Here is a 20,557-nt window from a genome sequence, read left to right as displayed (position 1 = left end):
AAAATTTTCAAGCCTTACAACTCGGAAAAGGCATATACAAACTCAACAAAACCTTACACACACTTGCTCAAGAGTGTGCAAGCAAAATCATATTGTATGGTTCCTCTGAACTTTCAACCACTACAACATGTAGATTACCTTCCACACTCTTGCTCAAGAGTGTGGAAGCAAAATCGTATCATATGGTTCAACAAACCTTCAACAACTACAACATGTAGATTGCCTTCCACACTATTGCTTAAGAGTGTGTGCAATGCCCCACCCCCACCAATTTTTTTTCGGAAATGCATTTAATGGTAGGCCAAAAAATGTCATTGTTACCCTTTTGGTTAACAACCATTCTAACATTTCTTTCTTTGATGATTTTCCACTAAAATTTAATCTCGTTTATTTTATGGCTACATTTAACTTCTCATTAGACTGCCTACGTAACCTTTGGAGGGATCAAGCCAATCGTAGTTCACAATTCACAACCGTAGATCAATGGCAATAAAATAAAATAACAATTCAATATAAATCACCTATATTATTTTCACTCGTACTTAAATTAAGACACATGTCGTCGCAATGAGCCCACTAAGCTTCATGAATTGTCAACAACACTTTGAGATAAACAACACGTTAGAAACTCTGTTTAGTTGACTATAAGAAGTCAACCATCGATCAAGATTGAGGATAGGGTTCACAACCCTAGAAATCTAAACCGGAAGATCCGCTTATCAAATTTCTAATATGTAACTTCCCAACGTCCACATTACGCTTCTAAACAAATAAACCAAGGAATCAATTCGGTTCATCTGTTCTCGACGATGCGTCGGGAAGATACATGCAACGTTACACAACCCGATAGGATTTTGTGATTTTTTTTTTTTGACCTAGCCTCCAAATTTGGCAACAAAGTGGAAAATACAATCCATGTAGGACTTTGATATCTCCTTAGGAACCAGAAACCACCTTTTTTTGTCAAGACAATCCATATAAAATTTTTGACATCTCCTTTGGAGATACTCTTACTTGAGGTCATAGATAGTAAAATGCTGGATGATATAGTGCGTATAAATACATATAGTACTTGATAGTTTTCTTAATACAAATGTTTGTTTTATTCCAGTAAACTCTAATAGTCATAGTCTTATTGGGTAAGCAAAATCTGAATCTCTCTAGCATTCGGAAGATAACTCACATAAAGGATTTGCATTTACATATAAAAATAGGTTGATCTTACAACGCTCAACGAAGCAAACATTTGTTGCTACATCTTCATGTCTCTCAAAAATACATATATCTATGAAGCTAATCATTAATGTGTTTTGTTAAGACGAGTGGTCCATTCGTATTCGGAGCGCATGTGATCAACTTTTAGAAACAAAGACTCCAACTATCATGCATGTTGATAAAACAAAAAGGAATGTTTTGTGAAAAAGGACAAGACTAAACTCATGTCTTCAAAGTTTTTATTTTTGAAGTTAAAAAATTGTATCGACATGCATCTTAAAATATTGTATCAACATGCATCGGCTTGATAACAAGCTAGTTAATCCACATTTATTGTAATTAGAGAGAGGCGTCGATCAGGGAAAGCATCTAAGAGTATGCTCTATTGGCCATATGAGAAAAGTTTTTTTTTTCGTTTCCTTTAGACAATCCATTCATTTCATGAGTTATTATTGGAGAAGTTCTAATGAGACTGTACATCAAAGACTTGTGACCATCCAAAAAGGATTGTTGTAACCGTGGATGACCAACTCTAATGATATTGATTCATCCATGTGAAAAAACCAAAGCATGAATAGTGTAAAACATATAAGCGTGAGCCGTAAAAGTGCTAACAAAGTGGTGGATAATTCACAAACCACTAGTAAAGTCATTTTGTTTGTACTTCACACCATCTACTATAAATAAGTGTGCCGTGCTCATTTGTAAACACACCAATTCTCATCATCTCCATGAGAAAGCCAAAAGTTATGCCAAGGCTCGAGAGAAGCGAATAAAATACGTGAAAGTTATCTTTATACTCCTATTATTTCAAATAATGAAAAAAGCCACTACTGCTGCCCACAAGATGTAAGGACACTTGCTGAACCTCGTAAATATTGTGCTTTATTTACTTTATACACCACTACACATATGTCATCTTTTTCACAACATTTATGAAGTTAAAGCCTGTAAATTTAAATGCGCACGAGTAAAAGAGTGAAACATTGCACGACACTTGCTTGTGTGAGTGAAATCAAGAAACTGAAGAATAACAGAAGCAACAGATGACACAATAATCAGAATCAAAATAAAACTCTGGATATACAAGACAGTAACCATTTCATTGCGTAATTTTCGCATATATTTGCATCCTGGTTTTCTACATGTGTCCAATCCTCCACCATACTACTTGACCAAGCTGATGAACGTCAAATATAAAAAGTACAAACGCAAACCTTGGCCAGACTGCCAGATTTACACATTGTCCAAAAATAAATTCAGTGCTTCCTCGCTGCCCTGAGATTGTACTCGTGCTTTATGAGATTTACCCTGAGCAGCATCGACTTAACATCCCGATCAAACTCATTCCCTGTCTGTAGCACCCGTTGAAAAGTTGCATTCCTTTGATCCGCATGCCGTGCATAGAGGATTTTGTTGTGCGAGTCAATTCTAGCCTGCAGTGTTGTCATGAATTGGGTCAATAAAGAACAAAAAACTAAATGTGAAAAACAACAGATCCTCAAGTTTCACTTCAAACCCACCACCCCAAACCCTACCACAAAAATTGATTTTGATTCATCGTGCATCATACCACAATTAACCGATTGGGTTCCAAACTCCATGCCCAAAATACTACACATGAAAAACAGACTCTGAAGTTTTCACTTCACTTCAACCCCACCCTCCAAACCCTACCACAAATGCTGATTCATTGTGCATAATACCTCAATTAACCTATTGGGTTCCAACTCCGCGCCTCCTAAGAGGTCAGGTAAAGGCCCACACTTGAGTGAACCAATATACATATGAGGTCCATTTGACAATTGGGTATGGAGTGAGTTACCAAGATTTTGTAACGTTACAAGCTAGGTAAATATCCCATATAAGTAGATACAGCAGATATCATTGAAAAGCACACCTGGACTTGGTTGTCAGTGATCAAAGCTTCAAGTTCTTTCTCCAGCCCTGCAACATCAGTTTTGAACGCATTGGCCATCATGTTTAAATCTACCGACACAAAGGGGTGCGTATACTGGATGAGGGCCTTGTGGCGGATCTGGCCATAGAGCGTCTCAAGGTGATCATGTAAATGGATATCAAGCAGCAGATTTGCTTTGAGATTCCCAAGGTAATCCAGGCATGAAGCATAATGGCTGTAAAAGATGAGAAGATCAATGTTACTAAAACTGAATCTCCGAGCATCATCAGATAACAAGCATTCTACACTGCCAAGTGCCAACCGATAACAGCAATTGCACAAGCACCTTCAACTTTTCATATTCAATCCAAATGAGGAATTGGAAAACATTAACTCATTGCAACTGAAACTAAGAGTAAGCAATGTTTAATGCTATTGCAAAGTAATGTTTAATGTCACTTGATAAGATTGTTTAAAAAGAACAACTAATATTAAGAACCTCACATGATTGAAACCTATAAATCTTTCAGACTATTTCTTAGTATAACTTGAACTTCCCCCACCATATCCATTGTGCATGTCGAAGCACCATTGCCAAAATTAACACACTGATAAAGCAAGTCAACAACTAAAAAGATCACATTACAATAGATTACCTTGTGTAAAAATCATTGATAAGCTCCCTGACTTCAGGTACCAACTCTAAAAAATTCCTGAAATTCAGGTTGTCTATAACTTTGTTCTGTCATATAAAATCATTTACTGAGAAAGAGTGTTGTACTTCTGATAAAAAAAACCCAAAAGATCAAAGGGAGAGATAGTTGAAAGGAAAGAAGGAATATATGCCTTCAGTTCCATGCGGTCAAAAGTTGCAAGTGCACAAAGCCCACCATATGTTGCTACATCTTGAGGAGCAATCACTTCATTGTAGTGATTTCCCAATTCAGGCCCGGTTTCCAAGAACTGTAATGTCACAATGAATGAGAGTGATAAAAACATTAGATGTCTCACAAGAGCAACAGATAAAGAAAAGGCATAGACTACTACATTGACAAAACACTGCAGTTGATTGATTTTACAAGGTAATGGGGGTAATAACACTCTTCAAGTTGGATAGACACAAAATTTAGGGAACCGGGGACAATCTTAAAACTTAGAGACCAAAAAAAACTAAATTAGCAATAATTAAAGACCAATTGTTTCCTTTGATTTTAAAGGCATAAGTTCAATATTATCCGAGTATCTGTCATATATTCTGCCCAACAAGAGCATATAGATTACAACTGAAATAAGATTACAAAATGACGACATAGTACAATTAAAGCGAGTTGTAAACAAATAATTACACTATGAAGGTTCTCATAAGGCATATTAAAAATGATCCAGAAAATCAGATAAAAAACAAAAGATGTCATTATATACTGAGCATGTACATGAAAAAGTTCATTGTGTGAAGTGTGAACACCAAATGCCGAGCATCCAAACACTCCCTCACGGTCTGCACTTATATCTTTAAAGATACACACACAAACACAGACATATCAAGTCATCAGTAACTCAATCACATCTTCTTAGTTTGCAGTTGAAACAAATTTAGTGCATGAAATCATTGACTGTTAAATCGTTAATTGACCTTCTGAACATCTGTAAATCATATTAGCATACCAAGCATAACATGCCTAACCAAATAAAGGAAAAACACATGGATCATAAACTTGCAAGTACTTTATGTCAAAGCACAAAGCTACAAGATTTTATATCCATTCCAAGAATACAAAAATGACAATAAGATTAAAAAAAAAAAAAAAAAAAACAATAAGAAACATCCACCAAACCTTACGAGCAGCAAGTTTGTACTTTTTAGATTCCAATTGAGCCAAGCCAGCAGCACAACGAAGTTTAGCAACAGTGACTGGGTCAAGGGCTTCTGGTATTTGTTCTGCTTTGGTAATATAGCTTGTGACATGAGTAAATTGACCCATCTCAATGCTGACCAAAGTTGAACTCATGCACATGTGAACAATATGCTTTGACGTAGTGCAATAATCACGAGTCCGAACATAATTTTTAAAAGCATCCCCAAGTTGACCATGAGCATAATAAAAATCTCCAAAATCATTGTAACCCATTCTTATGCTTTCTTTGATCAGATTTGTCTGCACAAAAGCATTTGAAGGAAGAATGAGAAATCATGGTATGAGATAATGGGAGCCAAAGAAGATTCAATCACATATATTGCATTTATTTCACCATTTATGAACATGAGCAAGGAAATATGCACAACAACCCTCAGAGAGAGAAATCCCAAATGTAGTTTTTTTCCCACCATTAGAGATAGCAGAACCCTAATCATTGCATATGAGAACTGATTAGAGCCCAATAAGAAGTTACAAAAAAGAAGTTCTAAGAGGATAAACGGTTGAAAAACATGCAATATGTATAAGTTAAATGTGTCTGAAAAAATCTGTGATGCATTAACCAATGACAATGTTGCACTTGGAAACCTCCATTTTGAGCCCAAAGTTGATTATTACCCGACAGATTCACTAGGTTGACGAGAATAATGACCACTGTCCATTTCAATTAACTAATCATCAAAACCCCATATTCATTTACTTGTACAAAACTGTAGTCCACCATCTCCTTTACTTCTCCTATACCCAAAAAAAATGAAATCCATTCTGTCCCTTTAACATCTTTTCACTCATCCACCAAGGCATCCGAAAGCAAGTTAAAGTTGAGGGGTGAACAAGTTGTTTACTTACTACCCAACATTGCCTAAAATACAAACCAAAGGACCATGACTACCCTGTATCCTGAATACAACATCTCATCCATAACCACATTCCCTCGTCAGGTGTCAAATGTGATGCTGTACCTGATCGTTTAAATCAGATCTCTATTTCGGTACAGCGAGAGGGAGTTTGCTATGGTCAGTGTATACATATCATACTCCGAAAACGATATACTATGACAAACCATACAATAAAACACAGACTTATTACAATAAACCCAGCAAATAGACTATAGGCACACCATATCAGTTATAACAACATGAACAAATGGAATTAGCTAGTTTTTCTATTTGGTGGATTTCTTTTCCGCTTGTTGTGATTCGTTCTATTGTTTTTATAAAATTCTACCGGTTTCTTCTCAAAACAAAAAAATATCAAATACATAGCAACATGAACAATTAAACACAAATTACAAGAAACCCAGCAGAAATCACCACAAAAACCCATATACTATTTAATCACATAAATCCTAGAAATTCCAGAGTCATAAAACTACATACCCTGTAGGCATTGAGCTCGTTCTCGAGCTTCTCCTTCTTCTGCTCGGCCCTCCTATCCACCGCGTCGCACCAAGCCACGTCCATCCCATACTCGGGCCCCAATCGACCACCGATCTTCTGCACGACCTCTCTGTGCAACTGGGTGTTCTCCCCCTTCTTGATTTCGTCGTAGGCCATGCGGAGAGCCTCCAACTCCATGGCCTGGTTGCTATGGCTCCTCTCGGCGATGAAAAGGAGGCGCATGATCTTGGTACGGCCGCTGTACAGGCTCGCGTAGGCCTCGATATCGAGTTGCTCGCTGCTGATGATCGGTCGGCTGCGCTTCTCGTCGTCGCCATCGACGCCGTTGGCGTAGATCTCGTCGTCGATCATTGGTCCCGATGTCTCGTCATCGCTTTCCATTTGGGGGAAGTCTGAAACCCTAGGGCAGAAATTTGGGGGGAATTTTTGTCTACGTTGTACGGGTAGTGCTACAGTGCTGCTCCGCTCTCTCCCTCCCTCTTCACTCTTCCTCTTCGCTTTCTACTTCTTAGGAGAGCGAAACGAATCGTGGGCCGACCGGACTGTTCCTATTCCTCGGCTTTTGGATTGGGCGGGCTTTTGTTGAAGGCTTTTGAACCCACTTTGAATTAAGAAGCATACATGCAAGGGAATCATAATTCATCCCAAAAAGTATACACTGCTATACTTATCACATATTTGTATCATTATTTATATTATAATTTTAATAGATGTATGGTCTACCAGTACATGCACATCCTATATCTATTAGAGATGGTAGAAATATATGGAAGATTAGCATTTTTGCCCTAAAAATCTAATCAATACCTGCATCTTAATTTTCAAAAATGTTATTCTTATCATATTTGTATTAGTTCTCTAATAGAGATGAAACTCATATATGTTGATGTACTCTACTTTTATTAGAAAGATAATACAAATATGTTATGAAAAATATGGTAAATGTAGTATTACTCATTAATTTTATAGTAACCCTCAAGTATCATGAAATTTCAACTTTCATACATAAAACCTTTTTGTTTTACTCATTTTTTTTCGTCTTAATTTTAGAGTAACTCTGTAGTATTACTCTTTTTTTTTTTTTTTTTTTTTTTAATTTTTATAAGAGAGATTTAAAAAAAATAAAAATTTAGTAAAACTTTTATTATTTCAGTTTTTCATTTTTTATTGTGTCCCTCTCCTACTCCTTCTCTATCTCCCCCACCTCTTACCCCAGAGTCATCGCTTCTCCTGTCACCACCAGCCACCTCCTATGTCACCACCAACCACCTCCTATGTCACTACCAACCACCTCCCATGTTACCACCAGCGCGTCCCATGTCAGCAAGATGCGCTCAACCCCTTTACTGCACGCAATGCTGAGATCTATCGTGACATTATCTTGTAATTCCCTCCTTCGTAAGGCTATTACACTCTTTGTTTAACAAACAAAAAAGGAGAGTTTCGTGACCAATAAGTTAGATGGGCTTGGTCCAAATTCTAGTTGTAATGTCATAGGCGGCCCTCCTTTTAATGTGGGGATTTAGGCCCACTTATTTTTAGTGTTTTTGTTGGGCTTCCTTCCATCACTTTGACAAAAAAAAAAAAAAATTACACCTTGTAAGTTAGAAATGTTAAGTTCAATTTTTATAAAAGACGAATTTAAATCGTATTATTACTAATTTATTATGAAGCTTATTGTAAATAATATCGATTGGCTAAAAAAAAAGAAATATCTGCTAAACTTAAATTATTCAAGAAGAACAAGTGACTCTGGTACTCCATAATTTGGACGCATGTCACGTGACCGGACAATCATTGAATTTTGCTTTAAGCCGCGTGTCCCTGGTGAAAAAGGCGCGCAAAAGCCGTGGGTTTGTTCCTTTGCCCCTTCTTGTTCCTTTGCCCCTTCTCCTCATTTCTTTATACACACACATTCTGCACCACTCCCAATAACATCCAACATTGGATTCCAGAAATCTCTCTCTCTCTCTCTGCAACTTCTCTCTGAAATCGAACAGCAATGGCGAGTCCAACTCAGGACATGATCGACACGTACATGAGCATCACCGGCGCGTCTCATTCACTCGCGCTTCGAAAGCTGGAGGTTCGATTCTCTCTCTCTCTCTCAATTTTCAGTGACAGCATATTGTTGAGTCGCTGTGCAAGCTTTCATTGCGTTCCTTGAATGTTTGTTTTGTAAGATTATTATAAGCTTTTGTTCTTAATTTTTTCAAAATTAGCAAAAACGGCGCCGCTTTTCTGCCTAGGGTTTCTTGATCCATTCTCTTTAGTGCAAGATTGTGCAATTTCTTGACTTCTTGATGAAATGTAGGTAGTCATGCTTGTGTAGTTTCTTGAATTCTTGGTAAAATGTTGTGTCTTGCATAAGTTCTTGAATTCGGGATCGTACATTATTTCCGGTTAGACGTCTGAGATTTGGTACTTCTTTCTGCAAATTAAAAGGTTTTAGTGTGCGATGTTAAGGGAGATGCACAAGTATTCGTCGATTACGAAGAACAGAGCCTTCGTGGATTGGATTCCTAACTGAATTTGCTCTCTGTCTGGCTGGCATTGCAGCATTCGATGAGCTACTCTAATTTTCGTCTTCTAGGATAACTCGTGTGTTGAGCGTGTAACAGTCTTCGTGTTTTATTTTTGAATATATGGTTTGAAAAATCTATTCCTCAGCACCATAAGTTTATCAGTTAGTGATACCTCAGGCCTTTTACACCAAGTGCTACCGCTAAGGCTTTGGTGGCCTTGGTTGTGAGGTTGAATGTGGATTATCTAGGGTCACAGTGCTATCCTGCTCAAAAGTGGTGTTTAAATGTTTTGCACCCGGTAATGTGAATTGTATTTTCTTTATGTTGGACTTCTATGTTTTCTGAGTTGTCTGGTGCGTCTTGGCTGGTAAACAGGAATACGGAGGAAATCTCAGCGAAGCCGTGAATGCACATTTTGGGGGAGTATATAGAGACTTGTATTGCATCTTGAGTTCATCTTAATCCTCGTTATCTTCGTGCTCAACTTAGTAGTACATTTTAACATTCTACACTAGTGTTTCTTCACTATTTGATAATTGTTTTACTTCTGTTCTTCCGGCTGCAGTACAAATCTGGGGTCGGCTGCTAACCCCCAGTACAATTTCTCTCATATGGATGGCCAGAATCAGGTTGCACCACATGCTTACCCGCAATACAATAATATGAGTGCTCAGAATCAAGTTGCACCACAAGGACTTGGACCACTTCTCTCTGCTGCTAGGAGTTTCAGGCCCTCGTTACTCCTTGATCCTAATTACAGTAGACGTCTCTTTAATCGAATTACTGGTCGTGCACCATTAATTTCACAGCCAGGAGCGGTACCTGGGGTTCCTGTGGAGTTTAACAGAGGGAATGATCAGCCTCATCTCTCAGGACAGAGGCCTCCCATTCAGGACATGACAGGAAATCTACATGGAAATGATGTGGAGGAGGAAATGATTCGAGCTGCTATTGAGGCTTCAAAACAAGATGCTCAAAAGGCTTATCTTCTGAATATGCAAAGCAGGGCTCAAAATGTACGCTATTGCCAATTTAACTGAAGTTTTGTCATTCTTAAGTTATGACTCTTGTCAGATTTTTTCATGCAGGTGTCTCCTGTTAATGGGCTTCCAGATAATCAAATTCACCTAGATAACAATGATTTTGATCGTGCAGTTTCACTGTCCGTGAAGGTTCCTAATCTTGAATGCTTTGCTTTGTTTGGGGGGGTTGCTTCCATATCTTAGAGGGTATTGATCTATTTAAAATTGAATTGAGTTCAGACAGCAGAACGAGAGAAAGTGATGCGTGAGCAACAAATGAAAGATAAGAATCAAGTACCAGGAACTTATAGTACATCAAGGGTATGGCCTCTACTTATGGTGGGTGTGTGTGTGTGTGTGTGTGTGTGTGTGTGTAATAGTGTGCACATACAGTGAGAAATTTAAGGAAGAAAAAGACTTTTGAATAAGAATTGTATAGGAATTTTCATTCAGACAATTTCACTACAGGTTATATGATCTGGGAAAGGAAATTGTAGGCTTTTGCACCATACACGTTAGAACCTTTTGCAGAAATTGTTTCAGATAAATTTTAGGCAGTTTTTCTGGCCAAAAATGTGATTAGTATTCTTGCTGAACTTCTGAGTATTATACATTCTAAATCGTAAATAGAAATATTATTTTCTTCCCATTCTGAAGGAAAAGGTTTTGTTTCTTCTAAAATGGTTGTTCCTAATTTATAGTGGGAAACCTCAATGCACCACGATGGAGATGGAAATGTAGAAAGAAAACAAGCGAGTCAAGAGTTGAAGCATGATTCTGGGAACAATCTTCAGCAGGGTAACCTTGCCATTAGTTCTGAAGAGGTATCATTTTCTTGTTCTAAATGTTTTTGATTTAGCCCATTTAAAGAACAGGGACTGCTATACTAATACAATTGTTTACATATCCTTGTAGTTAGGCGGCATTTCTTCCAAAGAGCTTGACGAAGCTATACTGCTTGAGAATGCACTTTTTGGTGAATCCTCGTATGCACCTAATTTTCCAAGTGGTCCAAGTAGAAATTTGGATCCTAATTTGCAGCCTGTTCACGGCCCTTCATCATCCGCTCTAACAACAAGACAATTGCTTAGAGAACAACAGGTTTTAAAATCCTTCTTGAAATCACTATCGTGAGTGTTGGTATTCCAGTTGTCCAACTCTTGACTGCTAGAAATATTGCTTGCAGGATTGTGAGTATCTCGCATCCCTCTTGGCTGATAAAGAAAAGGAAATGAATGGTGTTAATGAAGTTGGAACTTGTGACATAAAGGATGTCGGCTCTGACAACAAAAAGATTGATCCATTGGTATCTGTCAATATTGTTGAATTGTTTTATGCTATTGTTTACAATTGATTTTTGGATTCCACTTCTCTGCATAAAACTTGATATTGTGATGTTTTCCTCAACTTTTAAGTGTTGCAAGAGATACTAGGAAACAATTGTAATTCTTGATTGTCTAATTTGTTCCCGATGTCCTACATGTTGAAGAAGTTTATTAGTGTATCTCTATAAGAATGGTTCTTTGATATTCATGTGTTTTTAGTGCTTAAGTTCATGTAGTTCAGAACTCATGGTGGAATTATTGATCTGAAGAACCTTAAAGTTCGAATAAAGACAAATGTATAGTCAAAGACATAGGCTGCTGACTTCACGACTGCATATGATAACTAAAATGTGTAGTGCTGTCTGCATCTGCAGATACAAAGCTGTAAATTTTGTTGCACAGGCTTTGGTCACCTTGAATACGAGTATTCCTTTTTGTTGTTTGGTAGTTTTCAATGTGTTCCATGACTGTATCAAGGAAATAGAATTAGATTCCTGTGACTTCTATGACTGTCTCTGCACCCTCAATTTACACAGCTTTCCTCTTTCCCAATATTACACAGCTTTCCTCAATGAGGTTGAGGTTTATGATGGAATGATTACCATTTTGATTTTTCAATGGCATAATGTTATAATTCTTTTCCCTACAGTCTAATTGTCTCACTGATGGCAGGAACTCGAGAGTAGGCTTGCTGCGAAAAGGGCTTCGCTTCCTTGTGAACCAGCAATAGATGATCAGAATGCTGTGACTCTTCTTGTAAGGATGCCAAATGGAACTCGCCTTAGTCGCCGCTTTAACAAGTCTGACAAGCTTCAGGTACAATTTTAAAATCTTTATAAGTTAAAAAGAACGTCTCTTTGTCTCAACTGACCAAAAATCTTGTTCCATTTTAGGTTCTGTTCGACTTCATAGATGTTGGTAGAGAGGTTAAGCCTGGAACTTACAGAGTGGTAAACACTCCTCTTTTCTTTGGCTTTTTGTTTTTTGTCTGTTTTATTTTTTTTATTTTTTATTTTTTTTTTAACGAAATTGGATGAAATTCATAAAATAAAAAAGTAGAAAATAGTAGAATACTTTTAATTGGTTTTCAGATTGGGGCATTAGCGAACTGTTAAGGCATGGGCTGTTATATCCAGTTGCAGGATTCAATACAGAATCATGGGCTGTTAAAATGGAATATTTGATCCCGAATGTGGTAATTTAAGACGGGGACAATGCCGTAGACTCTAAATCACATGCGGTGTTTAATTTCAGTAGACATGACATGGTTGCCGTACCGTCCAGCAAAAGTTTGGTTGTTTTTCGTCATCTAAATAGGACAAAGCTGCACGTCTACTTTCTTGCAGACATGACATGATTGGCATCCTGGTTGAGGTTTTTTATTTCTGTGAACAGGTGAGGTCATATCCTCGGCGTGCTTTTACTGTTGGTGACAGCATACTATCGTTAAGTGAACTTGGCTTGACAAATAAACAAGAAGCTCTGTTTCTGGAATTGATTTAGAGTACAGCTCTTCCTTCGAAGTTTCGTCTCTGATCATACGACACAAGATGAAAGGTATGGTCTTTGTCTACGGTTGATTCATTTTACTAGGGAGCTAAAGGGACATGATCCGGGCCAGGTTTGGAACCTAGATCATGTCCTCGGAAGGTAGTGGACGTTGAACTGGTTGACCATTAATGCTGTTAGTAATCCTTCTCATGGGAGGTAATGTCTCAAACAACTTGCCGTACCTCAAACCTTGTAAACCAAAGAAAAGTGACATGCATTCATCAGGATAATGCCGGTGTGTATATGATTTACCTTCTCCATGTTGCATGCCTTCTGAGTTTATACGACATGTTCGATCTTGTAGCATGCTCTGTCGGTGGAACTTCGATTACCGACACAAGAGGATGTTTTTGTTGTAGAAAAATTGCATTTAAACTGCTTCTTTTCATTGGTATAGAATTCTTAATCCAAGTTTCACTCCACAAATCTTGAGCGCATGGGAAAAAAAAAATCATTAAATTTCAAAATTATCGACATAAAAATTGGAATAATTTGAAGTAAAATAAAAAAAAGGGGAAAGCCCTAAAGGTAGAGGCTTATGTATTCGATTTGCTTTGTTCTTGATTTTCTTGGGCAGGAGCTGGGGCAGTCCAGTACTGCTTGACCGCCAACAAAATCTTCTCTCTCACCTTTGGTCCGTTTTCATGGTCAACGATTCTGGCATCGTATTGCATTGCATCCAAGATGCTTTTGACTTTCACCAACACGTCCACGTCATCGCGGAAGATTATACTGCCCTCTGGCCTTAAAATCCTATCCATTTCTAAAAGAATATCTTCCGCTTCACATCTGCAACACAAATGAATCATGTTCATGTTAGTAATTTTAAATGCTTTTGATGATTTTTTAGGGATGGATTGTTCGCGCGACTGTTCCAATGAGACGCAATCAGTAGGTGGTGCACATTTGACGTATATTGGGATTAAAAGCATCAATGAGACGCAATCACTCCACGTATCAAAAGAGTATATGCGCGTGAACGATTGATGCTGAAATAATAGTTGAAATCATATAAGTAGACTAACTCAATGTTCAAGAGTGCGAGGCTGAGGAAGTCACCTGTCCTTGTAGAGGGTAAAAACTGAATCAGAGTGAATGAAGTCATAGGTTCTTGGGTAAGTAGACATAGCTTCACACCTGCCAAGTAACAAGTCATTAGCAGCACTAACAAAGCAATGCATATGACAAAACGGTATTCCGTACCATATCTCTAATTGACGCGGAACCCACTTGTATGCATAGGTCCCACCTCGATTGGAGACGTGGTTCATAACATGATTCGTAAATGCGGTTCAAATAGTTTTATAGTTATTGCATGGGCAAAGAGCATACCAGTTCTGATAAGTTCCAATCAATCCTCGTTCATAAATGGCTCCAAGGGTGTTAACCTCAGCCTCAACAGGGACAATGTTCATAACCCACACAGGGTCATGAACAAGTACAGCTGCAAAGCCGCCCAAGTAAGCGTTCATATCGAGCAGATTCCGGTACCTCCCGGGCTCTGCCAACTGATAATCCACGGTCTTGTAATATTCTACTCTTTTCTTCCATAGCTCTGTGTTTTCTCTGAAGCTCTCAGCTGTGATTCCAGTCAGCCTCCCACTGCTGATTCTTGGAGGGACTGTGTTTAGCCTCTCTGGCCATTTAGCCAATTGCCCTCCTGCAATTTCTTTTATGTTGTTCACTCCGGGAAGTGGGGTTAAACAATCCTCCATTTTCGTATACCTACCAAAAAAAAGAGATGCAAGGATGTTGAGTAAAACTTAAACAAAAAAAGATTAAAAAAAGATTCGAGTAAAGAACAAAAAAGCAGCAACAAAATACGAGTGTATGGTTGGTTCGACTTGGACAGTTTAACTACTCTACCTGCCTTTGCTATCAGGTTGGTTTTGGATCAATGCCAAAGTGTACATTCTTTAACAGCTGGAAAACTTGTCTTAACTATACCGGGAACGCTAGTGGGATGGTATCTCAAACTAATAACGTATTGCTATGTGGAAAAGTTAAATTGCGTTCTAGGTATGGAATATCGCCAGAGACATGTTCGGTGTAGGTAAGTTCTAGTACTATAGACACCAAATTTTAAGATATCAGCTGATGTGTTAGTGTTTCATGCTAGGCCCATCCTCGACCTTATTTGTTCAAAGCAACTAAGAAATAGTCACATTTATTGCTAACCAAAATTTAGTATAGTAAGTTCATGTCTCTAGTACTATTGTTAGAGAGCACAAAAAGATAAAACAAAATTCTAATCCAATCAATAACCAAAAATCTACGAAAATCTAAAAGAAAAATTATTTCAGAAATTGCAGAGACTAGATAATTTAAGAAGGGAAAAGCACATTACCATGCAGTGTCAGGATCTTGAGCTTGGCAGAAGGATGGTTTCTTGAAGAGCTTTCTGGTGACCTTACAGTGAACATGGTTGGTGGGTTTTTGCCAAATTGCAAGGTCACCCTTTTGCTTCAGTTTCTTCCAACATAAGCTTTTTGCTACATTCTCAATCGTTGTCTGCTCAGCTTTAAGATCTTCAGCTGTTCTTTCCCATCCTTTCCAGTGATTCTCCCAGTTTATTGGTGGCCCGGAAAGAATCCAGTACCCACCGGGGCGTAAAACTCGATCAACTTCGATCAAGTAAAGTCCATCTGCATGATCAAAATCCTAAGTTAAACATCTTCATCTTCAAGCATCATATATAATAGAGCAAAGAAAATGTTTTAACCTAAAGTTGATCAGGGTTTACGGTGAATTTACCATATTGGCCCCAGGGGATGAGGCATCGAGAGCAGTGAGCCATGTCAAAAGCTCTTGAGGGGTAAGGAAGTCTTTTGGAAGCAAGAATGCCAATCAATGCAGGAACTCCTCTTTCGAGAGCAAATTGAACTTGTGCTTCATGTGTGTCTCTTGGTGCAAATGACACTGTTAGAATGTCCCTGGACAAAAGGTAAGCTCCCCAACTTGCAACCTTAAAGGAAAATTATAAGAATATTCGTCACTCTAATTACACATGACAAATATCAGCATGAGAAAATCTTCATTTCAAGCGGTTACATATTCCATGGTTTTTGTCACTCTTACGTGACTGCACCACGAATATTGAATGTTAAAGAAATATGAACAGGTAACGGAACGAGTAATTGACTAGTCTAATTTATTTTTTCATAAAGGGAAGTGATTTTCACACAATTTTTTTGATCTCTTATACACTGTTTACCTTTTATTTAGTTATAGCAGCTGTATCAGTATAAAAAGTAGTGTGTGAGAAGCTAAATCAGACATGTCAAAAGCACTTCCCTTTGTAAATAAACTTTCAATTAAATAAAAGTTATTGACAAAGAATTCTGTTGAACTGTTAGAGGGTGACTTGTACAAAATAATTAAGGAGATAGTTGGTATAACTAAGGAAGGTTGGAAAGTCTATGAACAAATATTATGTAAACATATCTACATTTAATTTCGCATTAAAAGCAGATTAAGTAACTACCATTATAAATAAGTACATTGCAAGATACATAGAATCGCTTTTTCCACAAGTCAATGCTAATTAATAGTAAAATAAACGTATCATGTTGACCGATATCTCTTATGCACTTTGCTTCAGTGCCAAGGGTGCATATATAAAAAAGATTTTCAAATTATTTTCATTCATTGTCTAATTTCTACTAGCCAATTCTTTTCCAGAAATTTTAGCATTGACTGAAATGGATTTTTTTATTTTTTATTTTTGAACAAATGATATAACTTGATGAGGAAAAAATGGGCTGAAATGGATATTTAAATGTATAACTTTTCACTACTTAATTAAGACAACATGGTTTTCAAAAACCATTTTCCAATTTGGTTTTTCCCAAAATAATGTAGAATAATGCTACCCACCACCCTGCCAACCCACATTTTTGCTAATTTCTTTCCATAATATCATGCTAAACAAAAAATATATTTTTTGTTTAATTCTTAATTTTGATTTCTACAACTTACCTTTCTGGGTCCACAAAGGCAACTCAACCTTATATGCCTCTATTTAGACAACGAGAATTAATATTCTTAAAATAGTTATAAAAAAAATAATTAAAAAAAAAATTAAACTGAGCTGCAACTTCCTTTTTTTTATTTTTATTTTTATTTTTTAGTATTAAGTTTCTGCCCATAAAAGGTGGAAATTTCTGTAGTTTTCCTTAGGATTTCTCTTTCCTTGAATTACTCAAGTTATCAAAAACAAAAGGAAACAAATAAAAAGAAAATTCCCTCACACCCTATCACCTTTAAGACGCTTACTTTCTACTCAAACAATCCTCAATTAAAAAGAAAGAAAAAAAAAAAAAAAAAAAAAAAAAAAAAAAACAGACCAAAGGGTCATATTGGCCGATTCGGCCATTCCGGCTGGCAGATCACAGTTCGGACAAGTTATGCAGCATAAACGTTTTCTTGTCAGATAATCAAAGCACATATCCAAAGAAAGAATGTGAAATACTCAACCCAAAATACAACTCATTATCGTTTCAATTGACAAAGAACCAACCTACCTACTCCTAACAAACATATGCATTTACAAATGAACATTGCGGCCATAGCCAAACTACCATTCACCAAACTCGTAACCATAACCATGATAGCTTTTCAAACCGAAATAATAAATAAATAAATAAAAAGTAAACAAAACTTGCTTACCCCGCAACCGGTATCGATGGCGGTCCGTATAGACCCCTCTCTGAGATTAATTAACTTTCCGATATCATCAATATACGCATCTGCACCGCGAGGAAACATGGTCCCGCCACCAGGGAATCTAAACCGATCCCCTTCGTAATGAACCCAGTTCTGCATCTTCTTCTCCACGGTCAACTCCTTGTGCGGCACGTTTGCATACCAAACCGATTCTCGGCTCTCCGGCCACCGAAACGGCACCGTGTAGCCGTGAGGTGCTGGAATCCGACACTTCAGGAGTTCCTCCTTGTCCGGGCAATGCCTCTCCCTGTACACCAACCTATCCCTGTCGAACTTGAGCGATCTCGTGGCGTCCTCGCACGGGGTGTACTCGCTGTGCTTGGCGTCGCAGGCCGGCAGGTGAGCCACACGCGCAGCCACGGGAGGTAGGGGGAGGTCCTCGGCGCGGTGGTGGGCGTTGAAGTCGAGAGTTATTGTTGTGTTTGTGGTGATTGGAGGACATGAGGCGACGGCGGAGACAGGTGTGTTAATTACGGCGCGGCTGGTTGAGTGCTGCCAAATTCCGACGAGGTAGCAGATCGTGCAGAGGACTGCGGCTACCGTCATGAAATAAAGGTTGGCTCTTTTGGGTTTCAGTGAAAAGTACTGTAGTGGAGTTTGGAAAGCCATTGTTTTAGAGAGAGAGAGAGAGAGAGAGAGAGAGAGAGAGAGAGGGTGAGAGGGTGTGTGTGTGTGTATATATATATAGGGAAAGAGGTTGATGATTTGAGTGAGAGGGTTTCAAGGTTGATATTATAAAAATTTTCTACACCTGTCCATTTGGAAGAGGCGAGTGAAATACACCCGTGTATGCCAGTAGAATATATATAACCTTGTTAATGGTCGGCTGAAACTTAACTGTTTGAATATGAAACTGTTGACGCAAGAGCTTGCGGGAATCTAAATTACCAACAAAAACGTGTATCCGCTTGTGTCTGTCTCTCTCGATCCCGACGCTACCACGACAACTTGGTATTGATTTGAAGAACATAGTTTGCCTCATGCACACGAGACGAGAGTGTAGGAATTTATTCAAAGAATGCGTGCAATGTGTGTGAATGTGTACTTACTATAGTAAATGCATAGTCAATATGGATTTCAAGGTAACAATGCATTTACCATAAGTCCATATTGACTTCGGATTCTGTGCACCTTTTATTACGCCCATTTGTTTTCGGAATTTGCCTTTCTTGGCATGTCCACTGAAATTTCTTTCTGGTTTTTTTCACTATAATTAATAATTAAGATTTCCCATCAAAATACGAGGAATTTTAATAAACGCACTAAAGATTATTTCTGAAAAAAAAAATGACAAAAATTGGAAAACCAATTTGCTATTGAATTTGTATCATCACATTTTTAGTGTTATTGTATTTATTGTGTTTGTCTATTTATTTGATTATAGTTAAATGAATTTATTTATATTTGAATGCTCTTTCATATATGTAATTAATTATAGCCATTAAAAAACTACTATTGTGAGGTGGGTCAAACACTGTAGTTCGTGCGATATCAAGTTAAAATAAGTGGTGAATGATTTTAGTGGTTAGCGTCTTTTTTTTTCAATTCACTACGTACTTAGTTTAAACCCTCCATCTCTTTCCATGTAAATTAGTATAACATATCTTTTATGCTCAAAAGAATTCCCATCAAATCATACAAAAATATAATTTTAAATCGAAATGACGTGAATTTAGATATAAATGCAATAATATATATATATAACTATAACTTTAGTGGGTTAATTAGTTAATTGTTAGGGGAGAGGAGAATCGGTGGAGATCAAACTCACACTACAATGCATAAGCATGATTGATTTTCTCCATTGAGGTAAAGCGTCATTTGCGATTTTATGTAATTCTTAAGATCATCAAATTATTCCTTCTTTGTAAATGTTATTCAATTCCTTTTACTATAGTTACTATTGTGCATTATAAATGTTATTCAATTCCGTAACGAAACCGAACCAAACAAATCTCGAATCGACAATAATGAAAAGTTTTCGGATTTGGTTGAGATTTAATCTCAATTGTTCAATCAAAATTAACCTCTCTCTCTCTCTCTCTCTCTCTCTCTCCCCCCTCACCTCACTTTGATCACTCTCTCTCTAATCTTCCGCGTAACCTTGAACCTTGAATCCCCGATATCTCCTCCTCTTGATCTCTCTCTCTCTCTCTCTTCTCTCTCTCCTCCACACACAGTGGGTTCTTTCTTTTCATTGCAGTAAACGCTCGATCATCTCACTTCTCTCTCTAGAAACAAAGGAAAACCCTTGGGGGCTAAAACCACAAAAACTAGAAGGCAAAAACAAGGTTTCAAAAAGCACTAGGCGCTAGTCGGGTCCCGCATAGAAGATTTTATAATTATAATTAATTTATTATGTAATATATAAATAGAATATATAGATTATAAAGTGTTAAAACATATTGAAAACATGGGGAACAATCATATAATTAGTGTTCATCAAATTATCAACAAGTATGTTACAATTTAATGAAAAATAAAATGCAAAATGAAAATTATCTATTTTTTTATCTAAGTGAGAGTTGCAATTTAGGCAGGTGCCTAAGTAAGTCTGGGTGGGTGCCTCCTAGGCAGTTTTAGGCATTTATCTTAATTTTCAAACACCTAGGGATTAATCAAGGTAGCCTTGGAATGGCGTAGGTAGCAATAGGCCGGTATTTTTAGAATAGTGGACAAAAACAATGGAAGAGCAGCAATAACAACAATGCGGCTATCAATGTCGCCCAAGCCATTGTCATAGCTCTTGATTGGAGCTCCACTCCTAACATCTGCAAAATAGATGTTGTTTTCCTCAAATGGACTCTGTCTTCTTCCTCTCTTAAGAAAACCTTACCTTGTGTTTTATTAGAACTATTAGTTGTCTTTCTCTCTCTAGATTTAAGGATTCAGGAGTGGAATTAGGGTTTAGAAAATCCCTAATTTCAATAACTACCTGATTTCTTTGTATTTGGTTTCAATTTTCTGTTTTTGATCAT

General features: G+C 37.5%; 3 protein-coding genes across 3 annotated transcripts; 1 reads left to right on the top strand and 2 right to left on the bottom strand.

Annotated features, from left to right (window-relative positions):
* Window positions 1-2,297: 2,297 nt before the first annotated feature.
* Window positions 2,298-6,926, bottom strand: LOC137720418 (COP9 signalosome complex subunit 1-like). Its single transcript, XM_068459487.1, has 6 exons — window positions 6,411-6,926; window positions 4,951-5,271; window positions 3,962-4,078; window positions 3,772-3,857; window positions 3,116-3,350; window positions 2,298-2,651 (listed from the first exon to the last, which is right to left on the bottom strand). The coding sequence occupies exons 1-6, from the start codon at window positions 6,810-6,812 to the stop codon at window positions 2,475-2,477; spliced, it is 1,338 nt and encodes a 445-aa protein (XP_068315588.1). The 5' UTR covers window positions 6,813-6,926; the 3' UTR covers window positions 2,298-2,474.
* Window positions 6,927-8,314: 1,388 nt separating this feature from the next.
* Window positions 8,315-13,114, top strand: LOC137720851 (plant UBX domain-containing protein 9). The gene is made up of 11 exons (XM_068459961.1): window positions 8,315-8,517; window positions 9,332-9,393; window positions 9,522-9,972; window positions 10,045-10,128; window positions 10,219-10,299; window positions 10,680-10,802; window positions 10,894-11,079; window positions 11,165-11,284; window positions 11,976-12,119; window positions 12,197-12,253; window positions 12,699-13,114. The coding sequence occupies exons 1-11, from the start codon at window positions 8,434-8,436 to the stop codon at window positions 12,804-12,806; spliced, it is 1,500 nt and encodes a 499-aa protein (XP_068316062.1). The 5' UTR covers window positions 8,315-8,433; the 3' UTR covers window positions 12,807-13,114.
* A 152-nt stretch (window positions 13,115-13,266) lies between these two features.
* On the bottom strand, window positions 13,267-18,192 carry LOC137720850 (probable methyltransferase PMT15). Its single transcript, XM_068459960.1, has 6 exons — window positions 17,523-18,192; window positions 15,609-15,819; window positions 15,202-15,499; window positions 14,187-14,579; window positions 13,914-13,991; window positions 13,267-13,643 (listed from the first exon to the last, which is right to left on the bottom strand). Exons 1-6 carry the CDS (start codon window positions 18,186-18,188, stop codon window positions 13,391-13,393), a joined length of 1,899 nt encoding a protein of 632 aa, XP_068316061.1. The 5' UTR covers window positions 18,189-18,192; the 3' UTR covers window positions 13,267-13,390.
* Window positions 18,193-20,557: the final 2,365 nt, after the last annotated feature.

This window comes from Pyrus communis, chromosome 16 (assembly GCF_963583255.1).
Source record: "Pyrus communis chromosome 16, drPyrComm1.1, whole genome shotgun sequence".
Lineage (NCBI taxonomy): Eukaryota > Viridiplantae > Streptophyta > Magnoliopsida > Rosales > Rosaceae > Pyrus > Pyrus communis.
This window is presented reverse-complemented; position numbering and strand designations above follow the sequence as displayed.

Bases quoted from the DNA above. Each gene is read 5' to 3' on its own strand.
- LOC137720418 (XM_068459487.1), bottom strand. From the start codon at position 6,812: ATGGAAAGCGATGACGAGACATCGGGACCAATGATCGACGACGAGATC. The intron at 4,079-4,950 runs GTTTGGTGGATG...GTGACATTACAG, and splicing joins ACAAACTTGCTGCTCGTAAG to TTCTTGGAAACCGGGCCTGA. The intron at 3,858-3,961 runs GCATATATTCCT...TTTATATGACAG, and splicing joins TTGACCGCATGGAACTGAAG to AACAAAGTTATAGACAACCT.
- LOC137720851 (XM_068459961.1), top strand. From the start codon at position 8,434: ATGGCGAGTCCAACTCAGGACATGATCGACACGTACATGAGCATCACC. The intron at 9,394-9,521 runs GTATTGCATCTT...TTCCGGCTGCAG, and splicing joins GGGGGAGTATATAGAGACTT to TACAAATCTGGGGTCGGCTG. The intron at 11,080-11,164 runs GTTTTAAAATCC...TATTGCTTGCAG, and splicing joins AATTGCTTAGAGAACAACAG to GATTGTGAGTATCTCGCATC.
- LOC137720850 (XM_068459960.1), bottom strand. From the start codon at position 18,188: ATGGCTTTCCAAACTCCACTACAGTACTTTTCACTGAAACCCAAAAGA. The intron at 15,500-15,608 runs GTAAATTCACCG...TTGATCATGCAG, and splicing joins CATCCCCTGGGGCCAATATG to ATGGACTTTACTTGATCGAA. The intron at 13,992-14,186 runs GTATGCTCTTTG...GTTACTTGGCAG, and splicing joins ATTGGAACTTATCAGAACTG to GTGTGAAGCTATGTCTACTT.